The 19,018-nt window shown below is 40.8% G+C and overlaps 1 protein-coding gene across 3 annotated transcripts in view; it reads right to left on the reverse strand.

Annotated features, from left to right (window-relative positions):
* The window catches only part of GATAD2B (GATA zinc finger domain containing 2B), a 97,015-nt gene that overhangs the window by 16,386 nt on the left and 61,611 nt on the right, over positions 1-19,018 (reverse strand). For all 3 annotated transcript variants that reach the window (XM_077900754.1, XM_077900752.1, XM_077900755.1), the window contains exon 2: positions 1,674-2,009. In XM_077900754.1, coding sequence (XP_077756880.1) covers positions 1,674-2,008 — 335 coding nt within the window. In that variant the 5' untranslated portion in view covers position 2,009. The remainder of the gene's footprint in view (positions 1-1,673; positions 2,010-19,018) is intronic.

The following is a 19,018-nucleotide window of genomic DNA, read 5'->3' on the forward strand; positions in this document are numbered from 1 at the left end:
AATTGCCTTTTTAAAATCCAGATCAAAGACACTGTTGTTCTCCTTGCTGAACAATCTATCAATCCTGTTCATTCTTATAAAAAGCTTGGGGCTAAGTGGAAATAATTGTCAGTATATCTGGTGAAAGGGGAGAAGTGTCAGGGGCCAATAGAATGGGGATCTAGATAGTTTACATCAATCCTCTTTTCCTGGAGACCATTAAAAACAGTTCCTGGTTTCCAAAGGATCAAGTTTCAAAAGTTCATCCCTCTAAAATAAAAATTGAATGCAAAAAAAAAAAAAAAAAAGATGAATGCAATGGTAGAGTTTTCAGCAGTCTTGACTTTTCAACACAGAATTTATTTATTTACCATAATACCAATAATAGTACTACTGACATCTCACCAGAGTGTATAACAATATTTCTACGAAAAATGCACTTTCAGAGTCAATTTGGGATGTGAGGACTCCATCCAACATTTATCCTCTTCTACCTCCCCATTCAAGTAGGATCAGTACTTGCTCCAGAAGGGTGAGGGTGGCTGATGGGCAAGTGGGTTGCTCCGGGGCATGGTCTCACTCATCTGCTTTCTTTTTTCTTAAAAGATCTCAGGATTAATCTATTTTCATAATATTCTGCTGATACTACATATAGCTTCCAAGCTACCCAAGGATTTTTCTCCTTTTATGACCAATTGGTAATTTATCTAAAGTTTCCTAAGGGTTTTATTTATTTATTTTTTTTCCTAAGGGTTTTAAATGCTATTACCAAGAATAATGATCCCTCATTGGCTGTGGTTTAAAAAAATAATCCAGGGATAGTACTACTAAGTAAACATTAGAAGCTAGAGAAAGAAGCCCAGGTAAGGCTCTAACCCTTCCTTTCTTTCTCCTTCAATCATAAGACAAATTCAGGAAGGCCAGCTAGAGGGCAAGTGGACACTGAAGAGTAATTCTCATGCCCTATCAGCTATATCTGAACTATTAATAAACTGAATGTTCTCAGAGCTAGGGTTGTCCACGCTATGATTCACTGTCCTGGAAATCATCACCCTCAGCCAGGACCTCTTAGCACGTGCTCCACTGTTTCAAGTACTCAGCCTTGACAGACACCAGAAAAAAGTCCTGTGAAAACATGTGCCTGTGAGAGTGCACACGCACAAGAATGAGTGTATGTGTACAACATATATATGTTTATGCATGTGTGGAAGTTGAAGACAGTGGCACAAACAAACCAAGAATGCAGAGAATTACCACATGAAGACAATTTCCTTGTTCACACAAGAGGAGCGGGGCCCATCTTTTTGGATGTAACAGAAATGAGGACTCCTTAACAGATTCTGAAACTCTCAGGGTGACTTGAAAGAAAGACTATTGCCCTTCTAAAATGGCCCTAAGATTGGAGTGAAGCCAGTATCATCTCACTTCCAACTGGTATAGCAGCTCTAAGGTGCCTCTCTCATCCAAAAATGACCATTTTATCTTAAGGGTGTTAACTACAGGATTCTCTGAGTGCTAAGCAGATATATGAGGCATTGAGTTTCATTTGGAAGTGAGAAGAATTCATGGTCAAGCCAAATGGCACACATACGTCTTCTTTCAAGAAGCACCTCCTTTCACTGGAATTCATCCCATTTTCACAGGCTTAGTTTTTGAGGAGACCCCACTGCGGAGGCAGCTGAACCATGTCATACCTCCGCCTTGCACTCATATCCACAGGCTCATCACTGATGTTTTCTTTGCCAGGCCTTCCAGAAGTCCTGTTGTCTCCATGAGGCCTGAGATTCCCATTGAGCTTCTCTTCATAGCCCTTGACACCACTGCTATCCTGTTTGGTGGGCAACTCATGTGGCACCTCAAGATTCGCCAGATCCTTCCGTTTAAGGAGTGCCAGCATTTTCAGGCGTTCCATGGCCTCATGACCCTCCATTTTGAGTCGTTTAGCCAGGACATCATCTCGCTCATCTGCTGGGTCCAAGCTCCGCTTCAACAGGTTCAGGCGAAGAGCATCTTCTGTCATTCTATCCATCCTACAGAAAGGAAAATACAAGTGAGATCAGAACACAGCCCCTTCAACAGTCCATAAGGAACAAGGGTGGGTGGCAGAGGTACTGGCAGAATTACAGGGGCACCCGGCTGGTTCAGCTGGTAAAGCCTGCAACTCTTGATCTCAGGGTTGTGAGTTCAAGCCCCACACTGAGGGTAGTGCCTACTTAAAAAAAAAAAATCATAGATACATGGAAGCTTAAAGGTCATGAGCTTACTTACCCTCTATCTTCCCAGAATACTTATACTAAATGAGATTTCTCCCCTCAACTTCAGCAGTGGAAAGTAAATTTCAATTACTTTGTAGTCATCGAGGTCCTTACTATATCACCACTACACTCACCTGGATGGTCCATTAAAAGCCTACATCTCTTAGAAACTAAACATTCTTTTGTGACTGGCTTTTTTGTGTCTGTATAGTCAAAGTCAGATGACTTGGTTTTAACTATCATACCAAATTCTTCTCCTGGAAAATGACTTTTATGAATAGGAAACTCCTCAGATCACCCAGACAGATCTTCAATTGGTCTATCTTAGGGGAAATATGAGAAAGATGAACTAAACAAAGTACATTTAATGGAAAGCCTCAGCTGTCTGGATGCAATAAGTCTACATAGATACAGATTCAGTATCTTAAGATACTTGGCTTTAGGGGCACCTGGCTGGCTCAGTTCAAAAGCACGTGACTCTTGATCACAGGGTTGTGAGTTCAAGCCCACTGGGCATGGAGCCTACTTAGAAAAAAAAAAAAAAAAAAAGATAACATGGCCTTAATGAAAGACTCAGGTGTTTAGGCTGATAAGAGGTAATACTTTCTCCACTTACGCAGCAAAATTATTAAAGGCAAGAAAATTATCATTTTCCCTCTCACTTTGATTTTTTATGCTAACAAAATCTAAATGCAGCATTTCTTCCATACTTTTAAATCCAGGGCTGTTTTCCTGGTAGGAAATAACAATAAGGCACTGGAAAGAAAATTTTTTGAGTCATAGAAACACAGGTTCAAACTGCTAATTACTTTTATAAGGTCAAATATTTAATAAGTTACTTTATCTCCCTAAATTTCAATTTTATCTGTAAAAGTGGGTACTTAGAAGATGACCAACAAAATTTAATTTCTATACCCTAGGATTATGGACTTCTATACCTAAAGTAAGAGATCAAGCCCAATAATTCACAGACTCAAATAGCAGGACAGAGAAAACTACCAATGTTAATTGGTGCTCTTGCAAAGAAAATTATGTTTGTGCTTGTGGCATCTTCCTTCTTGTAGCAAGGAGTAATATAAGAGCTATTTGATCCCATACCTTCTTGGGTATGGCAAAAACAACAACAACAACAACAACAAAAAGAAACAGACATTTTGGCTATCAGGAAAAAAGTCAGAAGCCAGATCTCTGAAATTTTGGGTAATGTCTTTTTTTCTTTTCTTTTCTTTTCTTTTTTCTTTTCTTTCTTTTCTCTTTTTCTTCCTTCCTTCCTTCCTTCCTTCCTTCCTTCCTTCCTTCCTTCCTTCCTTCCTTCCTTCCTTCCCTCCCTCCCTCTCTCTCTTTTTCTTTTTTCCTTAAAGATTTTATTTACTTATCATGAGAGACAGAGAGAGAGAGGCAGACACACAGGCAGAGGGAGAAGCAGGCACCCCGCAGGGAGCCTGATGCGAGACTCAATTCTAGGACCCCAGGATCATGCCCTGAGCCAAAGATGGACACTCAACCATGGAGCCACCCAGGCGCCTTCTTTTTCTGTTTTTCTTTTTAAAAAGATTTTATTTATTTTATTTTATTTTTTAAAGATTTTATTTATTCATGATAGTCACACACACACACACATACACACACACACACACACACACAGAGGCAGAGACACAGGCAGAGGGAGAAACAGGCTCCATGCAGGGAGCCCGACGTGGGATTCGATCCTGGGTCTCCAGGATTGCGCCCTGGGCCAAAGGCAGGCGCCAAACCGCTGCGCCACCCAGGGATCCCAGATTTTATTTATTTTCGAGAGAGTTGGGGGGGGGTGAGTGAGAGAGAGACAGCAGTGAGAGTCCGAGCACAAGAAGGGGGAGGGTCAGAGGGAGAAGCAGACTTCCAGCTCAGTGGGGAGCTTGATGTGAGGCTCAATCCTGGGACTACGGGATCGTAACCCTGAGCTGAAGCAGATATGCTTAACTGACTGAGCCACCCAGATGCCCTTTTTCCTTTTAAAAATAAATATTTTATTATTTATTTATTTATTTATTTATTTATTTATTTATTTATTTGAGAGAGAGAGAGAGAGAATGAATATGAGTGGAGGTGTGGCAGAAGGAGAAGCAGGTGCTCCGCTGAGCAGGGAGCCTGATGCAGGACTCAATCACAGGACTCTGAGGTCATGACCTAAGCTGAAGGCAGATGGTTATTGACTGAGCCACCCAGGTGCTCCTGGGTAATATTTCTTAATTGTTTTTATTTTTTGAAGATTTTATTTATTCATTCATGAGAGACAGAGAGCGAGAGGCAAAGACATAGGTAGAGGGAGAAGCAGGCTCCTTGCAGGGGGCCCAATGCAGGATTTGATCCTAGGACCCCAGGATCATGACCTGAGCCAAAGGCAGATGCTCAACCACTGAGCCACCCAGGGATCCCCTCTCATAGGTTTTTAGTATATTCCCAAAGCTGTGTAACCATCACCACGATCAATATTAGAACATCTTTTTATCATCTACTCCCTAAAAAACCCATACCTATTATAGCAGTCCTTCTATCCCCATCTCTGTCCTCAACTAATTTACTTTGTCTTTAAATCCACAAAATTTCCCCTTTTATGGGGAGTCGGGGTAGAGCCAGGAAGTGTACAAGGGAGGAGGTGCAGAGAGAGACTCTTAAGCAGGCTCCATGCCCAGTGCAGAGCCTTACCAGGAGGCTTGATCTCATGACCAGGAGAGATCATGACCTGAGCCCAAATCAAGAGTTGGATGCTTAACTGACTGAACCACCCAGGTGCCCCTGGACTTTTCACATAGATGGAATCATACAATATGTGTTTTTTTTTTGTGACTGGCTTCTTTCACCGAGCATCATGTTTTTAAGGTTTGTTCATGTTTGTAGCCTGTGTTAGTACTTTGTATCTTTTTATTTCCAAACGTTATTTCATTTGTATAGATATATTTTGTTTGTCCATTTATCAATTGATGGACATCCCCCCACCACCACTTTTTGCTATTATGAACAATGCTGCTATGCAGTTTTGTGTACAAGTTTTTGTGTGAACACGTTTTTAGTTCTCTCGGGTATAGACTTAGGAGTGAACTGCTGCATGGTAACTCTTTGCTCAACATCTGGATGCAGCACTGGGCTTCTTTCCAGATGGGCTGTACCATCTTTTTAAAAATTTTTAAAGATTATTTATGAGAGAGAGAGAGAGAGAGAGAGAGAGCAAGAAAGCACGCGCATGAGCTTGGGAAGGGACAGAGTGAGAGGGAAAAGTAGGCTCCCTACAGAGCAGGGAGCCTGATGCAGAGCTTGATCCCAGGACCCTGCGATTATGACAGGAGCTGAAGGCAGAAGAAGCTTCACTGACTGAGCTACTCAGGTGCCCCAAGGCTGTACCATTTTTGGTCCACGCCAGCAGCACATGAGGTTCCAACTTCTCCATATCCTCTTAGTTCTATTTTAACAGCTTCAGATAGGGGACATATTCTAGAATATACAGTCTTTAGCTACAGGTCCCCCTAAAAATCTGGTATTTTGATGTAATTTCTGAAGTGGTTTACCTCCAAAAATTACCCTCAAAGTGGAAATTGGAAAGCTGAATGCTACAGATCAAAAGTTAACCTCCATCTCCATGTTAACGGTGTTCCAGGGAACTTGATCAACATCTCATATTGAGAGGACTACTAAGAATCCCATGGGGGGACGCTGGGTGGCTCAGCGGCTGAGGGCAGACTCTGCCTTTGGCTTGGGGCATGTTCCCAGAGTCCTGGGATCGAGTCCCACATCGGGCTCCCTGCATGGAGCCTGCTTCTCCCTCTGCCTGTGTCTCTGCCTCTCTCTCTGTCTTATGAATAAATAAAATCTTAAAATAGGGGCGCCTGGCTGGTTCAGTCAGTAGAGCATGTGTTAATTAACCTCAGGGTCATAAGCTCAAGCCCCACATTCAGTAAGGAGCCTGCTTAAAATAAAATTTTACAAAATTCTGTAAAATAAATGTTATATTTTGCTTTTCAACGCCTAACCAAGCCTTGCTTCCTATGGGCTGCTAATGATAACAGCTAATCTTTCTTAAGTACCTACTTAAAAGCCAAACACTCTACTGGGCACTTACCACATGTTCTCATTTAAATCTCCTCAACAAGTTACTAAGTGGTATTATCCCTACTTTACAGTTGGGAAAATGTTAAATCAAGTATCCCCAATATAAAGCCTTTGACAGTGAATCTGGGATTCCTATGGAGTTCTAGTTCACTTCAAAAATCTGTTATTGGGACGCCTGGGTGGCTCAGCAGTTGAGCGCCTGCCTTGGGCCCAGAGCAGGATGCTGGAGTTCCAGGATCGGGTCCCACATCGGGCTCCCTGCAGGGAACCTACTTCTCCCTCTGCCTATGTCTCTGCCTCTCTGTCTCTGATGAATAAATAAATAAAATCTTAAAAAAAAAATCTGTTATACAGATTGATTTATCAGAGCTGGATAATCTTAGGATTATGCAGGGTTGCTGACAGCTGGGTGATTTTGGGAAGCAGTGTTGGGTATTCATGAATGTGCATATCCATCCATCCTCCACAAGTACCAAGTATACTATGTACTGCCGTCAGGGTTAGCTGTTCCGAATAAAGGCTAAAAAAGATTAGGTCACTGTCTTTTTACAATTTCATTTTGATAGGGGACAGATGTGCATGTTACTAAACAAAGTACTTGGGTGTTCACATGAACCCATCTCTCTTGCCTTCTTATAGTCTGCTTTTCTTCCTTATATTTCAATGAAGAGAACAGAATTCAACCACAGGCTAAAACGCTAGAAACCTGGGAGATTATCCCCGACCTTCCTGACTTTTAAATCTCGGTTACCAGGTCCTATCCAGTTCTATGTTCTCTTCCTCTGAATATGAATATGAAAATATGCAGTCCTGGCATGCTGCTGCTGGCAGCCATCTTGTGACCATGAGGGAAGGCAGGCAGCCTGCAGATAAAGTAGACACTGCACAGAACACTGGGATGGGAGCAAATCATATAGCTGTGCCACACACCAAACTGCCCTGAAGCTAGTTTCTGGATTCCAGTTACACGGGCCAAAAATTCCCTTAATGTTTAATCCAGTATGAGCTAGGTTTTCTGTTACCTAAACTGAAAATATCTAAATGGAAAGCTGTCAGAAGTGCCAATATGAAATCAAGGTGGGCATATTTAATAAACAGGTGGATACCATGGCAAACAAACTAAAGAGCCATTGCTCAGGCCAGAGCTGGAGATAAATATTTGAACAAGTAGAGGAGGTAATGGAAGTAATGTATGCACAGTAAGTGAAACTGTCCAGAAAAAATATACAGTCACAAGAAAAGAGGGTCACACGTAGAACCTTGGGCAATACCTACATTTAAGGGTTGGCTGGTCAGAGGAAACTAAAAAATGGCCAGCGAGCTGGGGGAAAACTAGGAAAACAGGACATACCAACAAACTAAAGGGGAGTTCCACAAAGAGAGCAGTTAATTATGTCCAACAATTACAGCAGAAAAATGCCCAGCTTTAAATCTGCTGTTGACTGTTGTAAAAAACAAAGATAGCCAGATGGTAACACAGCTCTACACCCATGCTTGTCAAGTTTTTGTTTCACTGTTAACTCCAAACCAAAATCTAAAGATTTTATTTATGTATTTGAGAGAGAGAGTGTGCGTGCAAGCACGCATGCAAAGGCAAAGGCGGAGGGAGAAGCAGATTCCCTGCTGAGCAGGGAGCCCAACGTGGGGCTCCATCCCAGGGCCCTGGGATCATGACTTGAGCCAAGGGCAGACGCTTCACCGCCTGAATCCCCTAGGAGACCCCCAAACCAAAATCTAGATCTGCAGCAAAGACTTAAGAGGATCCTGAGAGAGAAGATGGAGGGATGGAGAGGATGAGCAAACTAAATTAACATCTATTTTTTTTTAAATTAACATCTATTGAATGCTTGTTTTTCACCATGCAATGTACAAGGCCCTTTACATGTGCTTTCCCACTTAATCACATCAGAGGACTAATAGAAAATCAGAGGACTAATAGAAAAATTTTAATTGTTAGTTAAATTAGAAAATCAAAATTTTGGGGGCACTTGGCGGCTTAGCAGAGCATGGGACTATTGATATTGGGGTTGTAAGTTTTTTTTTTAAGATTTTATTTATTTACTCATGAGATACACACACAGAGAGAGAGAGACAGGCAGAGAGAGACAGGCAGAGGGAGAAGCAGGCTCCCATGCAGGGAGCCCAATGCAGGACTCGATCCCGGGTCTCCAGGATCACACCCTGAGCTGAAGGCGGCGCTAAACCGCTGAGCCACCCGGGCTGCCCAGGGTTGTAAGTTTGAGCCCCATGCTGGGTGTGAGGCCTACTCAAAAACGAGAAGAGAAGAGAAGGGGAAGGGGAAGGGGAAGGGAAGAGAGAAGAGAAAGAAAAGAAAGAAAAGAATTCAAAAACAATGAAATTTAAGCCTATTGTTATATGAAAGCTAAACGGTATTTCTTTTTAAAAAAATTAGATTCAAGTTAGTTAACATGTAGTGTAGTATTGGTTTCAGGACTAGAATTCAGGGATTCATCACTTATACACTACACGGAGTGCTCATCACAGTAAGTGCTCTCCTTAATACCCATCAGCCATCTAGCCCATTCCCCCTCCCCTCCAGTACCCTCAAAGTTGTTCTCTATAGTTGAGACTCTTACAGCTTTGCCACCCTCTCTGTTTTTATCTTACTTCATTTTTCCTTCCATTTCCCTGTGTTCATGTTTTCTTAAATTCTACATATGATTGAAATCATGTAGCATTTGTCTTTCTCTGATTGACTTCCCTCTAGTTCCAATCATGTCCTTGCAAAGGGGAAGATTTTATTCTTTCTGATGGCTGAATAATATTGTTGTATATATACCACATCTTCTTGATCCATTCATCCTTCAACGGACATCTGGGCTCTTTCCACAGTTTGGTTACTGTGGACATTGCTGTTATAAACACTGGGGTGTAGGTGATTCAGAGGGCTGAATCAGCATTTTATATTATTTTATTTTATTATTTTATTTTATTTTATTTATTTTATTTATTTTATTTTATTTTATTTTATTATTTTATTTTATTATTTTTTTTGAATCAGCATTTTAGTATCCTATGGATAAGTACCTAGAAGTTCAATTGCTGGGTCATAGGGTAGCTCTATTTTTAACTTTTTGAGGAACCTCCATACTGTTTTCCAGAGCAGCTGCACCAGCTTGCATTCCCACCAGCAGTGTAAGAGGTTCCCCTTTCCCCACATCCTCGCTGACATCTGTTGTTTCCGGACTTGTTCATTTTAGCCATTCTGACTGGTGTGAGGTGGTATCTCATTGTGGTTTTACTTTTATTTGAGAGAGGGTGAGAGAGAGAACATGAGCAGGGGGGAGGGAGAGAAGCAGACTCTCCACTGAGCAGGGAGCCTGATGTGGGGCTCCATCCCAGGACCCTGAGATCATGACCTGAGCTGAAGGCAGATGTTTCACCAACTGAGCCACCTAGGCACCCTCATCATGATTTTGATTTGTATTTCCCTAATGATCAGAGATGTTGAACATCTTTTCATGTGTCTGTTGGCCATTTGTATGTCGTCTCTGGAGAAATGTCTGTTCATTTCTTTTGCCCATTTCTTGACTGAATTATTTGGTTTGGGAGTGTTGAATTTGGTTAGTTCTTTATAGGTGGAGAATATTGGCCCTTTATCTAAAAGACATTTACAAGTATCTCCTCCCATTCTGTAGTTGCCTTTTATTTTATTTTTTTAAAGATTTTATTTATCCATTCATGAGACACATGGAAAGAGAGGCAGAGACACAGGCAGTGGGATAAGCAGGCTCCTTGAGGGGAGCCCAATGCAGGACTCAATCCCAGGACCCCGGGATCATGCCCTGAGCCAAAGGCAGATGCTTAATCACTGAGCCACCCAGGTGTGCCTGGCTTTCAGTTTTGTTTCCTTCCTGCAGGAGGTTTTTATCTTGATGAAGTCCCAATAGGTCATTTTGCCTTTGTTTCTCTTGCCTTTGGAGATGTGTCTAGCAAGAAGTTGCTATGGCCGAGGTCAGAATTTGCTGCCTATGTTCTCCTCCAGGAGTTTGATGGATTCCTGTCTCACATTTAGTCTTTCAGTCACTTTGAGTTAATTTTTGTGTATGGTATGAGGAAATGGTCCAGTTTCATTCTTCTGCACATGGCTGTCCAACTTTCCCAACACCATTTGCTGAGACTTTCTCCATTGGATATTCTTTCCTTTGTTGAAGATTAGTTATTTAACACAAAAAAGTAAGTTGTTTTGGGGAGCCTGGCTGGCTCAGTTGGAGAAGCATGCAACTCTTGATCTTCGGGCTAAGAGTTTGAGCCCCATGTTGGGTGTGAGGTTTTTTGTTTTTTAAGTAAGCTCTACATCCTACACACACACACACACATATATGTATATATATGTATATACATGTATATACATGTATATGTATATATTATATATAATACAGATGTGTAAGATATATATTCATATAAATATACAAAATATACTCTTCTTATAAATTCTGATACTTTTGTTTTTTTTAAAGATTTATTTATTCATGAGACACACACACAGACACACACACACACACACATGCCCTGAGCCAAAGGCAGATGCTCAACCACTGAGCCACCCAAGTGCTCAAGGGTTAGTTAGCTTTTTAAAAAATGGCTTTTAATATAATTCCCTTGAGATTCATCCAAGTTGTTGCATGCACCAATAGTCTGTTCCATTTTATTGCCAAGTAGTAGACCACGGTATGAGTGTACCCTATTTTTTCAACTGCTGAAGGACAACTGAGTTGATTCTAATTTTGATTTTGTTTTATTTTTTGCCATAACAAATAAAGCTGTTATGAACATTCATATACAAATTCCTGCAGAAACATAAGTTTTCATTTCTCTGCGATAAATGCTTAAAAGAGTAACTGCTGAGTAATACAGCAAATTAATGTTTAGTTTTATAAGAAACCACCAATCTGTTTCCCAATGTAGTTGTACTGTCATATATGCACATAAGCAATGTTTGAGAAGTCCAGTTTCTTCATAACCTCACTGGCATCTGGTGGTGTCATTATTTTTTATTTAGGCCATTCTGAGGTGTGTAGTGATTCTTCACTATAGTTTTCATTTGCATTTCCCTAATGGCTAATGATCCTGAATATCTTTCTGTGTGCTTATTTGCCATCTGTAAATCCTCTTTTGTGAAAATCTTCTGTTCATGTCTTCTGGCCATTTTCTAACTGGACTGTTTTTTACTGTTTAGACAGTTCTTCACATATTTAGACTCCGGTCATTTGTCATACATGTGGCTTCGTAACTTATATTTAGTGAAATTAAACACTACAGATACAGCTGAAGCACCTTGCATTAACAGCATCCCCAAACCATTCCCTACCTATCTCCTTCTCTCCCCAGAGAAAGGCATTATTCTGATGGATTTATCATTTCCATGCATATTTTTAGATTACTGCATATATCTATATTTAAATAATATAGTTTGCATATTTTTATAAATTAGTTTTTAAAAATTTATTATTATTTTTTAAAAGATTTTATTTATTTATTTATTCGAGAGAGAGAGATAGAGAGAGAGAGGCAGAGACACAACACAGAGGGAGAAGCAGGCTCCATGCAGGGAGCCCAATGTAGAAATCGATCACAGGAATTCCAGGATCACGTCCCGGGCTGAAGGCAGGCGCTAAACCACTGAGCCGCCCAGGGATCCCCATAAATTGATTTTAAAAGTAGTTCTTGTACATACCCTTTTTCATTTGCCTTTCAATGTTCAACATTTTTTAAAATATTTAAGGGATCCCTGGGTGGCGCAGCGGTTTGGCGCCTGCCTTTGGCCCGGGGCACGATCCTGGAGACCCAGGATCGAATCCCACATCGGGCTCCCTGCATGGAGCCTGCTTCTCCCTCTACCTGTGTCTCTGCCTCTCTGTCTCTCTCTGTGTAACTATCATGAATAAATAAATAAAATCTTAAAAAAAAAAATAAAAAAAATAAAAAAATAAAATATTTAAAATCTAGAGACGCCTGGGTGGCTCGGCTCAGTGGTTGAGCATCCGCCTTCGGCTCAGGATGTGATCTTGGAGTTCTCGGATCAAGTCCCATATCAGGCTCCTGCATGGAGCCTGCTTCTCCTCCTTCTGCTTGTGTCTCTGCCTCTCTCTGGGTCTCTCATGAATAAATAAATAAATAAAACCTTAAAAAAAGAAAAAGAAGTCCACTGCAAAAATATGTAATTTAGTAATTCATTCTCCAGTTCAACATTAGGCATCAGTTTGTTGTTTAACGCTGCAAAGTCCACTTCTGGCCAAGATGGTGTTAACATGGGTCAGACTTACCCTCTCATCTGAAGTAACAACCCCCCCCCTTTTTTTATTTTTATTTATTTATGATAGTCAGAGGGAGAGAGAGAGAGAGAGAGAGGCAGGCAGAGACATAGGCAGAGGGAGAAGCAGGCTCCATGCACCGGGAACCCGACGTGGGATTTGATCCTGGGCCTCCAGGATTGCGCCCTGGGCCAAAGGCAGGCGCTAAACCACTGCGCCACCCAGGGATCTCTATGTGTTGTGAAGTAACAACCCCTTTAGGCAAAATACAAGAAATGAGGTTTTTAAGACACTGGACATCAGGCAACAAAGGCAGTGTTCCCAAAGGAAGAGGAAAGAAGGTGAGCTCATCAACTGCCCTCATTTATTGTCTTGAGAGAGTTTCTAGGACATGGTATGGGCAGGGGGAACTGAGGCAGGGCTAGGCAAACTTGTGAGCTGAAGAGATGGAAAGGACGTACAGTGAAAGGACAGAGTACTACAGAGGTGAGAGCTGCAGAGAGATACCTGTCACAAAAAACACAGTAAGTGTTGAGCCCGTAGAGAAACTGGAATCTTCACATGCTGCTGGTGGCAATGTAAAATAGTGCAATCACCTTGGAAAAGAGCTTGGTAGTTCCTCACAAACTTAAACACAGAGGTACTATATGACCATCCACCAACTCCATTGCTAGGTATATACCCAAGAGAATGGAAAACATTTTACACGCAAAATTTTTTACACTGGGATGCCTGGGTGGCTCAGTGGTTGAGCGTCTGCTTTTGGCTCAGGTTGTGATCCCAGGGTCCTGGGATGGAGTCCTACATTGGGCTACCCCACAGGGAGCCTGCTTCTCACTCTGGCTATGTCTCTGCCTCTCTCTGTCTCTCATGAATAAATAAAATTCTTAAGGGAAAAAAAAAAAAACAGGTGAAATAAAGATCTTTTTAGTCATTTGAAATTTCATCTACCAGTGTTCTCCTTTACAATTTATATTTACTTATCTTTTATATTTACCTATATCCCAATGTGGGACTCAATCCCAGGACCCCGGGATCAGGCCCCAAGCTGAAGGCAGATGTTCAACCACTGAGCCACCTAGGCGTCCCAATTAAAACAAAAACAAAAACAAAAAACTTCTGTGCCCCTTTTTAACAGTATTTACCTGAATTTGTCTTTCCATTCAACCTGGTAATGTTCCTTTAGATGGTTAGTTTAGTCCATTTATATTTATTATGATTACTCATATATTTTGTTTTATTTCTACCATCTTCATTCTACTACCTTGCTTATTCTGTGCTTCTTTTTTGGTCTTTTATGCCTTCTTTTGACTGGACTGATAAATTTTCTTTATTCATTTTCCTATTTTATTTCAATCCCATTTTGTTTTTTAGCTTCTATCAAATAAGTCATAAAAAAGATTAGGGACGCCTGGGTGGCTCAGCGCATGATTCCAGAGTCCCAGGATTGGGTCCTGCATCGGGCTCCCTGCATGGAGCCTTATTCCTCTGCCTGTGTCTCTGCCTCTCTCTGTGTGTCTCATGAATAAATAAATAAAATCTTAAAAAAAAAGATTTTATTTATTTGAGGGAGGAAGGGAGAGTGGGAGTGAGAGAGACAGTGCGAGCATATGTGAGGGTAAGGGCAGAGGAAGAGGGAGAACACCTCAAGCATACTCTGTGCTGAGCAGGGAGCCTGACACAGGGATTGATCTCATGGCCCTGAGGTCAGATCTGAGCTGAAATCAAGAGTGGGAAGCTTAACCAACTGAGCCACTCAGGAACCCCTCAAATTAGTCATTATTAATTAGTGTGTTATATACAGTGAAAGCTACCTTAGATTTATCTACAAATTTTTTTGTCCTGCCAATCTTTGTGGATTCAAATTCTTTTCTCCTGATACATACCGTTTATTAGTTCTGTTAGTAGAATACCTAAGCTGCTAAACACATTCAAGTCTTCTTGAAAATGTTTACTTCATTCTCACTCTAGAATGAGCATAGAGTTCTAATTCACTTATCTTTTCTCTATACTTTGAAAATATTACTTTGCTGGCATTTTCTTGTTGTGATGTTTGAAGTCTGATTTTCATTCCTTTGTGGTAATGTTTTTTCCTCCTTGACTGCTTTCATGAATTGTCTTTGATGTTTTACAAGATTCAGTATCACTAATGTGTTCTAATATGTTTAGTTTTATTGTTCCTTTCAGGATTAGCTGTTTTTTCCTAAAGTAGAAGATTGGTATCTTCAGCAATCTGGAAGAACATTATTACCATCTCATTCTTCTCTATCCTAGAACCTCTATGAGATATATCTTGGGCCATCTTACTCTGTTTTCCAGGTCTCAATCTTTTTGTCGTATTTTCCATTTCTTTCTATCTCTACGTTGTATTCTGTGTAATTTCTTCCTGTTGCTCCTCATTCTCTCTTTAGCTATGCTGAATATGCTGTTTAACAAACAGATCTTCTAAGTTCTTAATTTCACTGATCTACTGCAGAACACATCAACTTTGGTACACATTAGAATCATCTGAAAAGGGATCCCTGGGTGGTGCAGCGGTTTGGTGCCTGCCTTTGGCCCAGGGCGCGATCCTGGAGACCCGGGATCGAATCCCACGTGGGGCTCCCGGTGCATGGAGCCTGCTTCTCCCTCTGCCTGTGTCTCTGCCTCTCTCTCTCTCTCTCTCTCTCTGTGACTATCATAAATAAAAAAAAAAAAGAAAAAAAAATCATCTGAAAAACTGTTAAAAAAAACAAAACAAAACAAAAAAAACCCAAAACAACCCAACACCAAAAAAGCAAACTGATACCAGGAGTACCACTCATTCCTAAAGATTCTGATTATTTATTTATTTATAAATATTTTCTTTATTTATTCATGAGACACACACACAGAGAGCCAGACACACAGGCAGAGGGAAAAAAACAGGCTCCCTGTAAGGAGCCTGATGTGGGACTCGATCCCAGATCACGGGATCAGGACCTGAGCTGACGGCAGACACTCAACTGCTGAGCCATCCAGGCGTCCCACGATTCTGATTTAATTGGTCTGCCAGGGGATTCAAGTGTCTGTACTTTGGGGCAGCCCTGGTGGCTCAGCGGTTTAGCGCTGCCTTCAGCCCAGGGCCTGATCCTGGAGACCTGGGATCGAGTCCCACATCGGGCTCCCTGCATGGAGCCTGCTTCTCCCTCTGCCTGTGTCTCTGCCTCTGGGTGTGTGTGTGTGTGTGTGTGTGTGTCATGAATAAATAAAATCTTAAAAAAAAAAAAAAAGTGTCTGCACTTTAATGAATGCCCTAGTAGTTTCCATTATTCAGCCAGTGTTGAGAATCATTCTATTTTCATACCTAGTTGGTATAAAAACTTTCTCATGACCTCTTATCCTCTTCCATTTACTGCCCCATTTCCCTGTATAGTCTAGCAAAATCCCTCAAAAGTATTTTTTATGGTCTCCACTTTCTCTTGAAACTGCTCAGTTCAGATTTTGTTCCCATCAATGAAGAAACTGTCTTTTCCAAGTCACTAATTAACTTGATGCTGCCAAATCGAATTTTCTCCTAAACTTAAAAAAAAAAAAATCAATCCTCATTTTACTTGAGCTTTCAGCCAAATCAGTAATTCTTCCTCATTTTTTGTATTTTTTTTTTTTAGAGACAGAGAGAGAGAGCACACACCTAAGTTGGGGGGGGGGGAGGAAGAGGGAGAATCTCAAGCAGATTCCATGTCCAGCATGGAGCCTGACACAGAGCTCAATCGCACAACCCTGAGATCATGACCTGAGCCAAAACCAAGAGCTGGATGCTTATTAGCCAACTGAAGCCACCCAGGCACTCTCCATATTCTTTCCTTAAGTGCTTTCTTCACTTGGGCTTTAGGACTTCATGTATCTGGGTTCTCATCCTACATTCAGGACCATTTATGCTTGCTTTTTTTTTTTTTTTTTTCATTTGAGGTATAATTGACATGTGGCATATTAGTCTCAAATATACGTAATGATTTGACATTTGTACATATTGCAAAATAATGACCACAGTAAGTCATACTATTGGTCCCCATACAGTTTTTTCTTGTGGTAAGAACTTTTTAAATTTTTATTTATTTTTTAAAAGATTTTATTTATTCATGAGAGACACACAGAGAGAGAGATAGAGGCAGAGACACAGGCAGAGGGAGAAGCAGGCTCCACGCAGGGAGCCCGATGTGGGACTTGATCCCGGGTCTCCAGGATCACACCCTGGGCCTAAGGTGGCGCTAAACCACTGAGCCATCCAGGCTGCCCAAGAACTTTAAAATATATATATATTTTATTTATTTATCTATCTATATATCTATCTATTTATTTATTTGATACAGAGAGAGGTAGAGACACAAGCAGAGGGAGAAGCAGGCTCCTTACAGGGATCCTGATGTGGGTCTTGATCCCTGAACTGGGATCATGCCCTGAGCCAAAGGCAGATGCTCAACTGCTGAACCCTTGAACTACCTAGGCGTCCCTCAGTTATGCATTTGAAAGGAAGCTAAAAAAAAAAAAGTTTGTTATATTTTATCTAGCATTACTAGTTGTTTTGTAATGGAATTACAAAGGATTTTAAGGGCGGCTCTGGTGGCTCAGCGGTTTAGCGCCACTTTTGGCCCAGGGCGTGATCCTGGGACCAAGTCCCACGTTGGGCTCCCTGCAGGGAGCCTGCTTCTCCCTCTGCCTGTGTCTCTGCCTCTCTCTCTGTGTCTCTCATGAATAAATAAATAAAATCTAAAAACAACAAAAACCAAAACAAAACAAAACAAAAAAGGATTTTAAGGTTATATGATCTGCCATACTCGAGTCAAAAAATGATGATCTGAAAGTGTAAATTTTATATTTATAATAACTACTTTAGTATCTTTTTAGAGCAGATAAGCCTCCCAGCTTCAATAAACAAAGTAATTCCACAGACTTCTATGTGTAAAGGGAAAAACATACTTTCACAATGGAGAGATCCTGCTGTCACCCTCAACACACGGATCAAATTTGGCAGTGCAAACAGTGAGACTATTAGATATGATTTGCCTGATATGGTACAGTATGAAGCACATAGTATCTCCAATGAACTATTTTTGCCAAAAACATGTAACCTTCACAAGGAAGTCTAGTTTACAGGAAATACAGAGAATCAGAAAGCAAGCTAAATGATACCATATGGAAACAATTTGACAAACCTAAAATGTGGAAGATGTTGCAAATGGAGACTGGTCTCTTCAAAAGTTGATATGAAAAAAGGTATTGCAGTTGAACAGGAAATTGTTTTTATTTTTTTAGAGAAGCAACTATGTAAGTTTTCTATGGCTGTTGTAAGAAATTACTACAAAATTAATGGTTTCAATAGTACAAATTTATTATCCTAGAGTCTAGAAGTCAGAAATTTGAAATGAGTATTGCTGGGCTAAATTTAGGGCATCGGTAGGTAGGTGGTCTACATTCCTTCTGGAATCTCTAAAGGAAAATCCACTATCTTGCCTTTTTCCAACTAGATACTGCCTGCTTCCCCTGGCTCATGGTCATTTCTCCATCTTCAAAGCCATCAATATTGGGCCTCCTCAAGTTGTCATCTTTCTGACTCTCTTCTTTTTCCGTGCTAAGGATCTCTTGGGATCACACTGGGCCTACCTCAATAATCCAGACTAATATCCCTATTTTAAGATCAGCTGATTAGCAACCTACTCTTAATTGCCCTTTGCCAGGAAACTGGAACATAATCACAGGTTCTAGTAATTAGAAAGTGGCTATCTTGGGGAAAGGGGCATTATTCTGCCTAACACAGCAAATCTAAGTATTTAGAAGTCTAAAACTTACTTTGAAATGGTTCAGAAAAACTACACATATGCAACATACCAATGAAGCAAATGTGGCAAAATGTGTACTGTTAACTGATGATAGTTACATAAGTGTTCATTGTTGTGTGTGTGTGTGTATATTTAAACATCTTGAATTTTCTTAGAAATTGAAAAGTTTTTAAGATTGTTTTAACTAAAAAAAAAAGATTGTTTTAACTGAAGGGGGTGGGGCAGAACAGACTCCTTTTTCAAAAAGAGGCCTAAAAAAGAAAAGGCCTTTAAGTCTACCATATAGAATTATAGAAAAGTAATGTGGCAGAAGAATACACACAGTGACACTCAACTGAACAGCAATATTAAGGTGAAGTGCAGGTGGCCCTCCTGAACTATGGATATGGTTACTGTTGGCCTTGTGAGAGATAACAGAAAATATATGTGTCGGTCTCTGCCCCCGGTTCTTGGCACAGAGCTGCTAAAACTCTTATAATTTCCTACGTGATAAGAACACTAGGAGCATCTTTTGTTCTAAGGAGGCGAATCTGGGTGGGCACTTGGATGGCTCCCAGGTCGGGGCTGGTCACTGGTAAAACCAAGCCCTGATTAGAAGCTTGAAACTTTTACTCCCCCCCCACAC

This window comes from Canis aureus, chromosome 6 (assembly GCF_053574225.1).
Source record: "Canis aureus isolate CA01 chromosome 6, VMU_Caureus_v.1.0, whole genome shotgun sequence".
In the NCBI taxonomy this organism is placed as follows: Eukaryota; Metazoa; Chordata; class Mammalia; order Carnivora; family Canidae; genus Canis; species Canis aureus.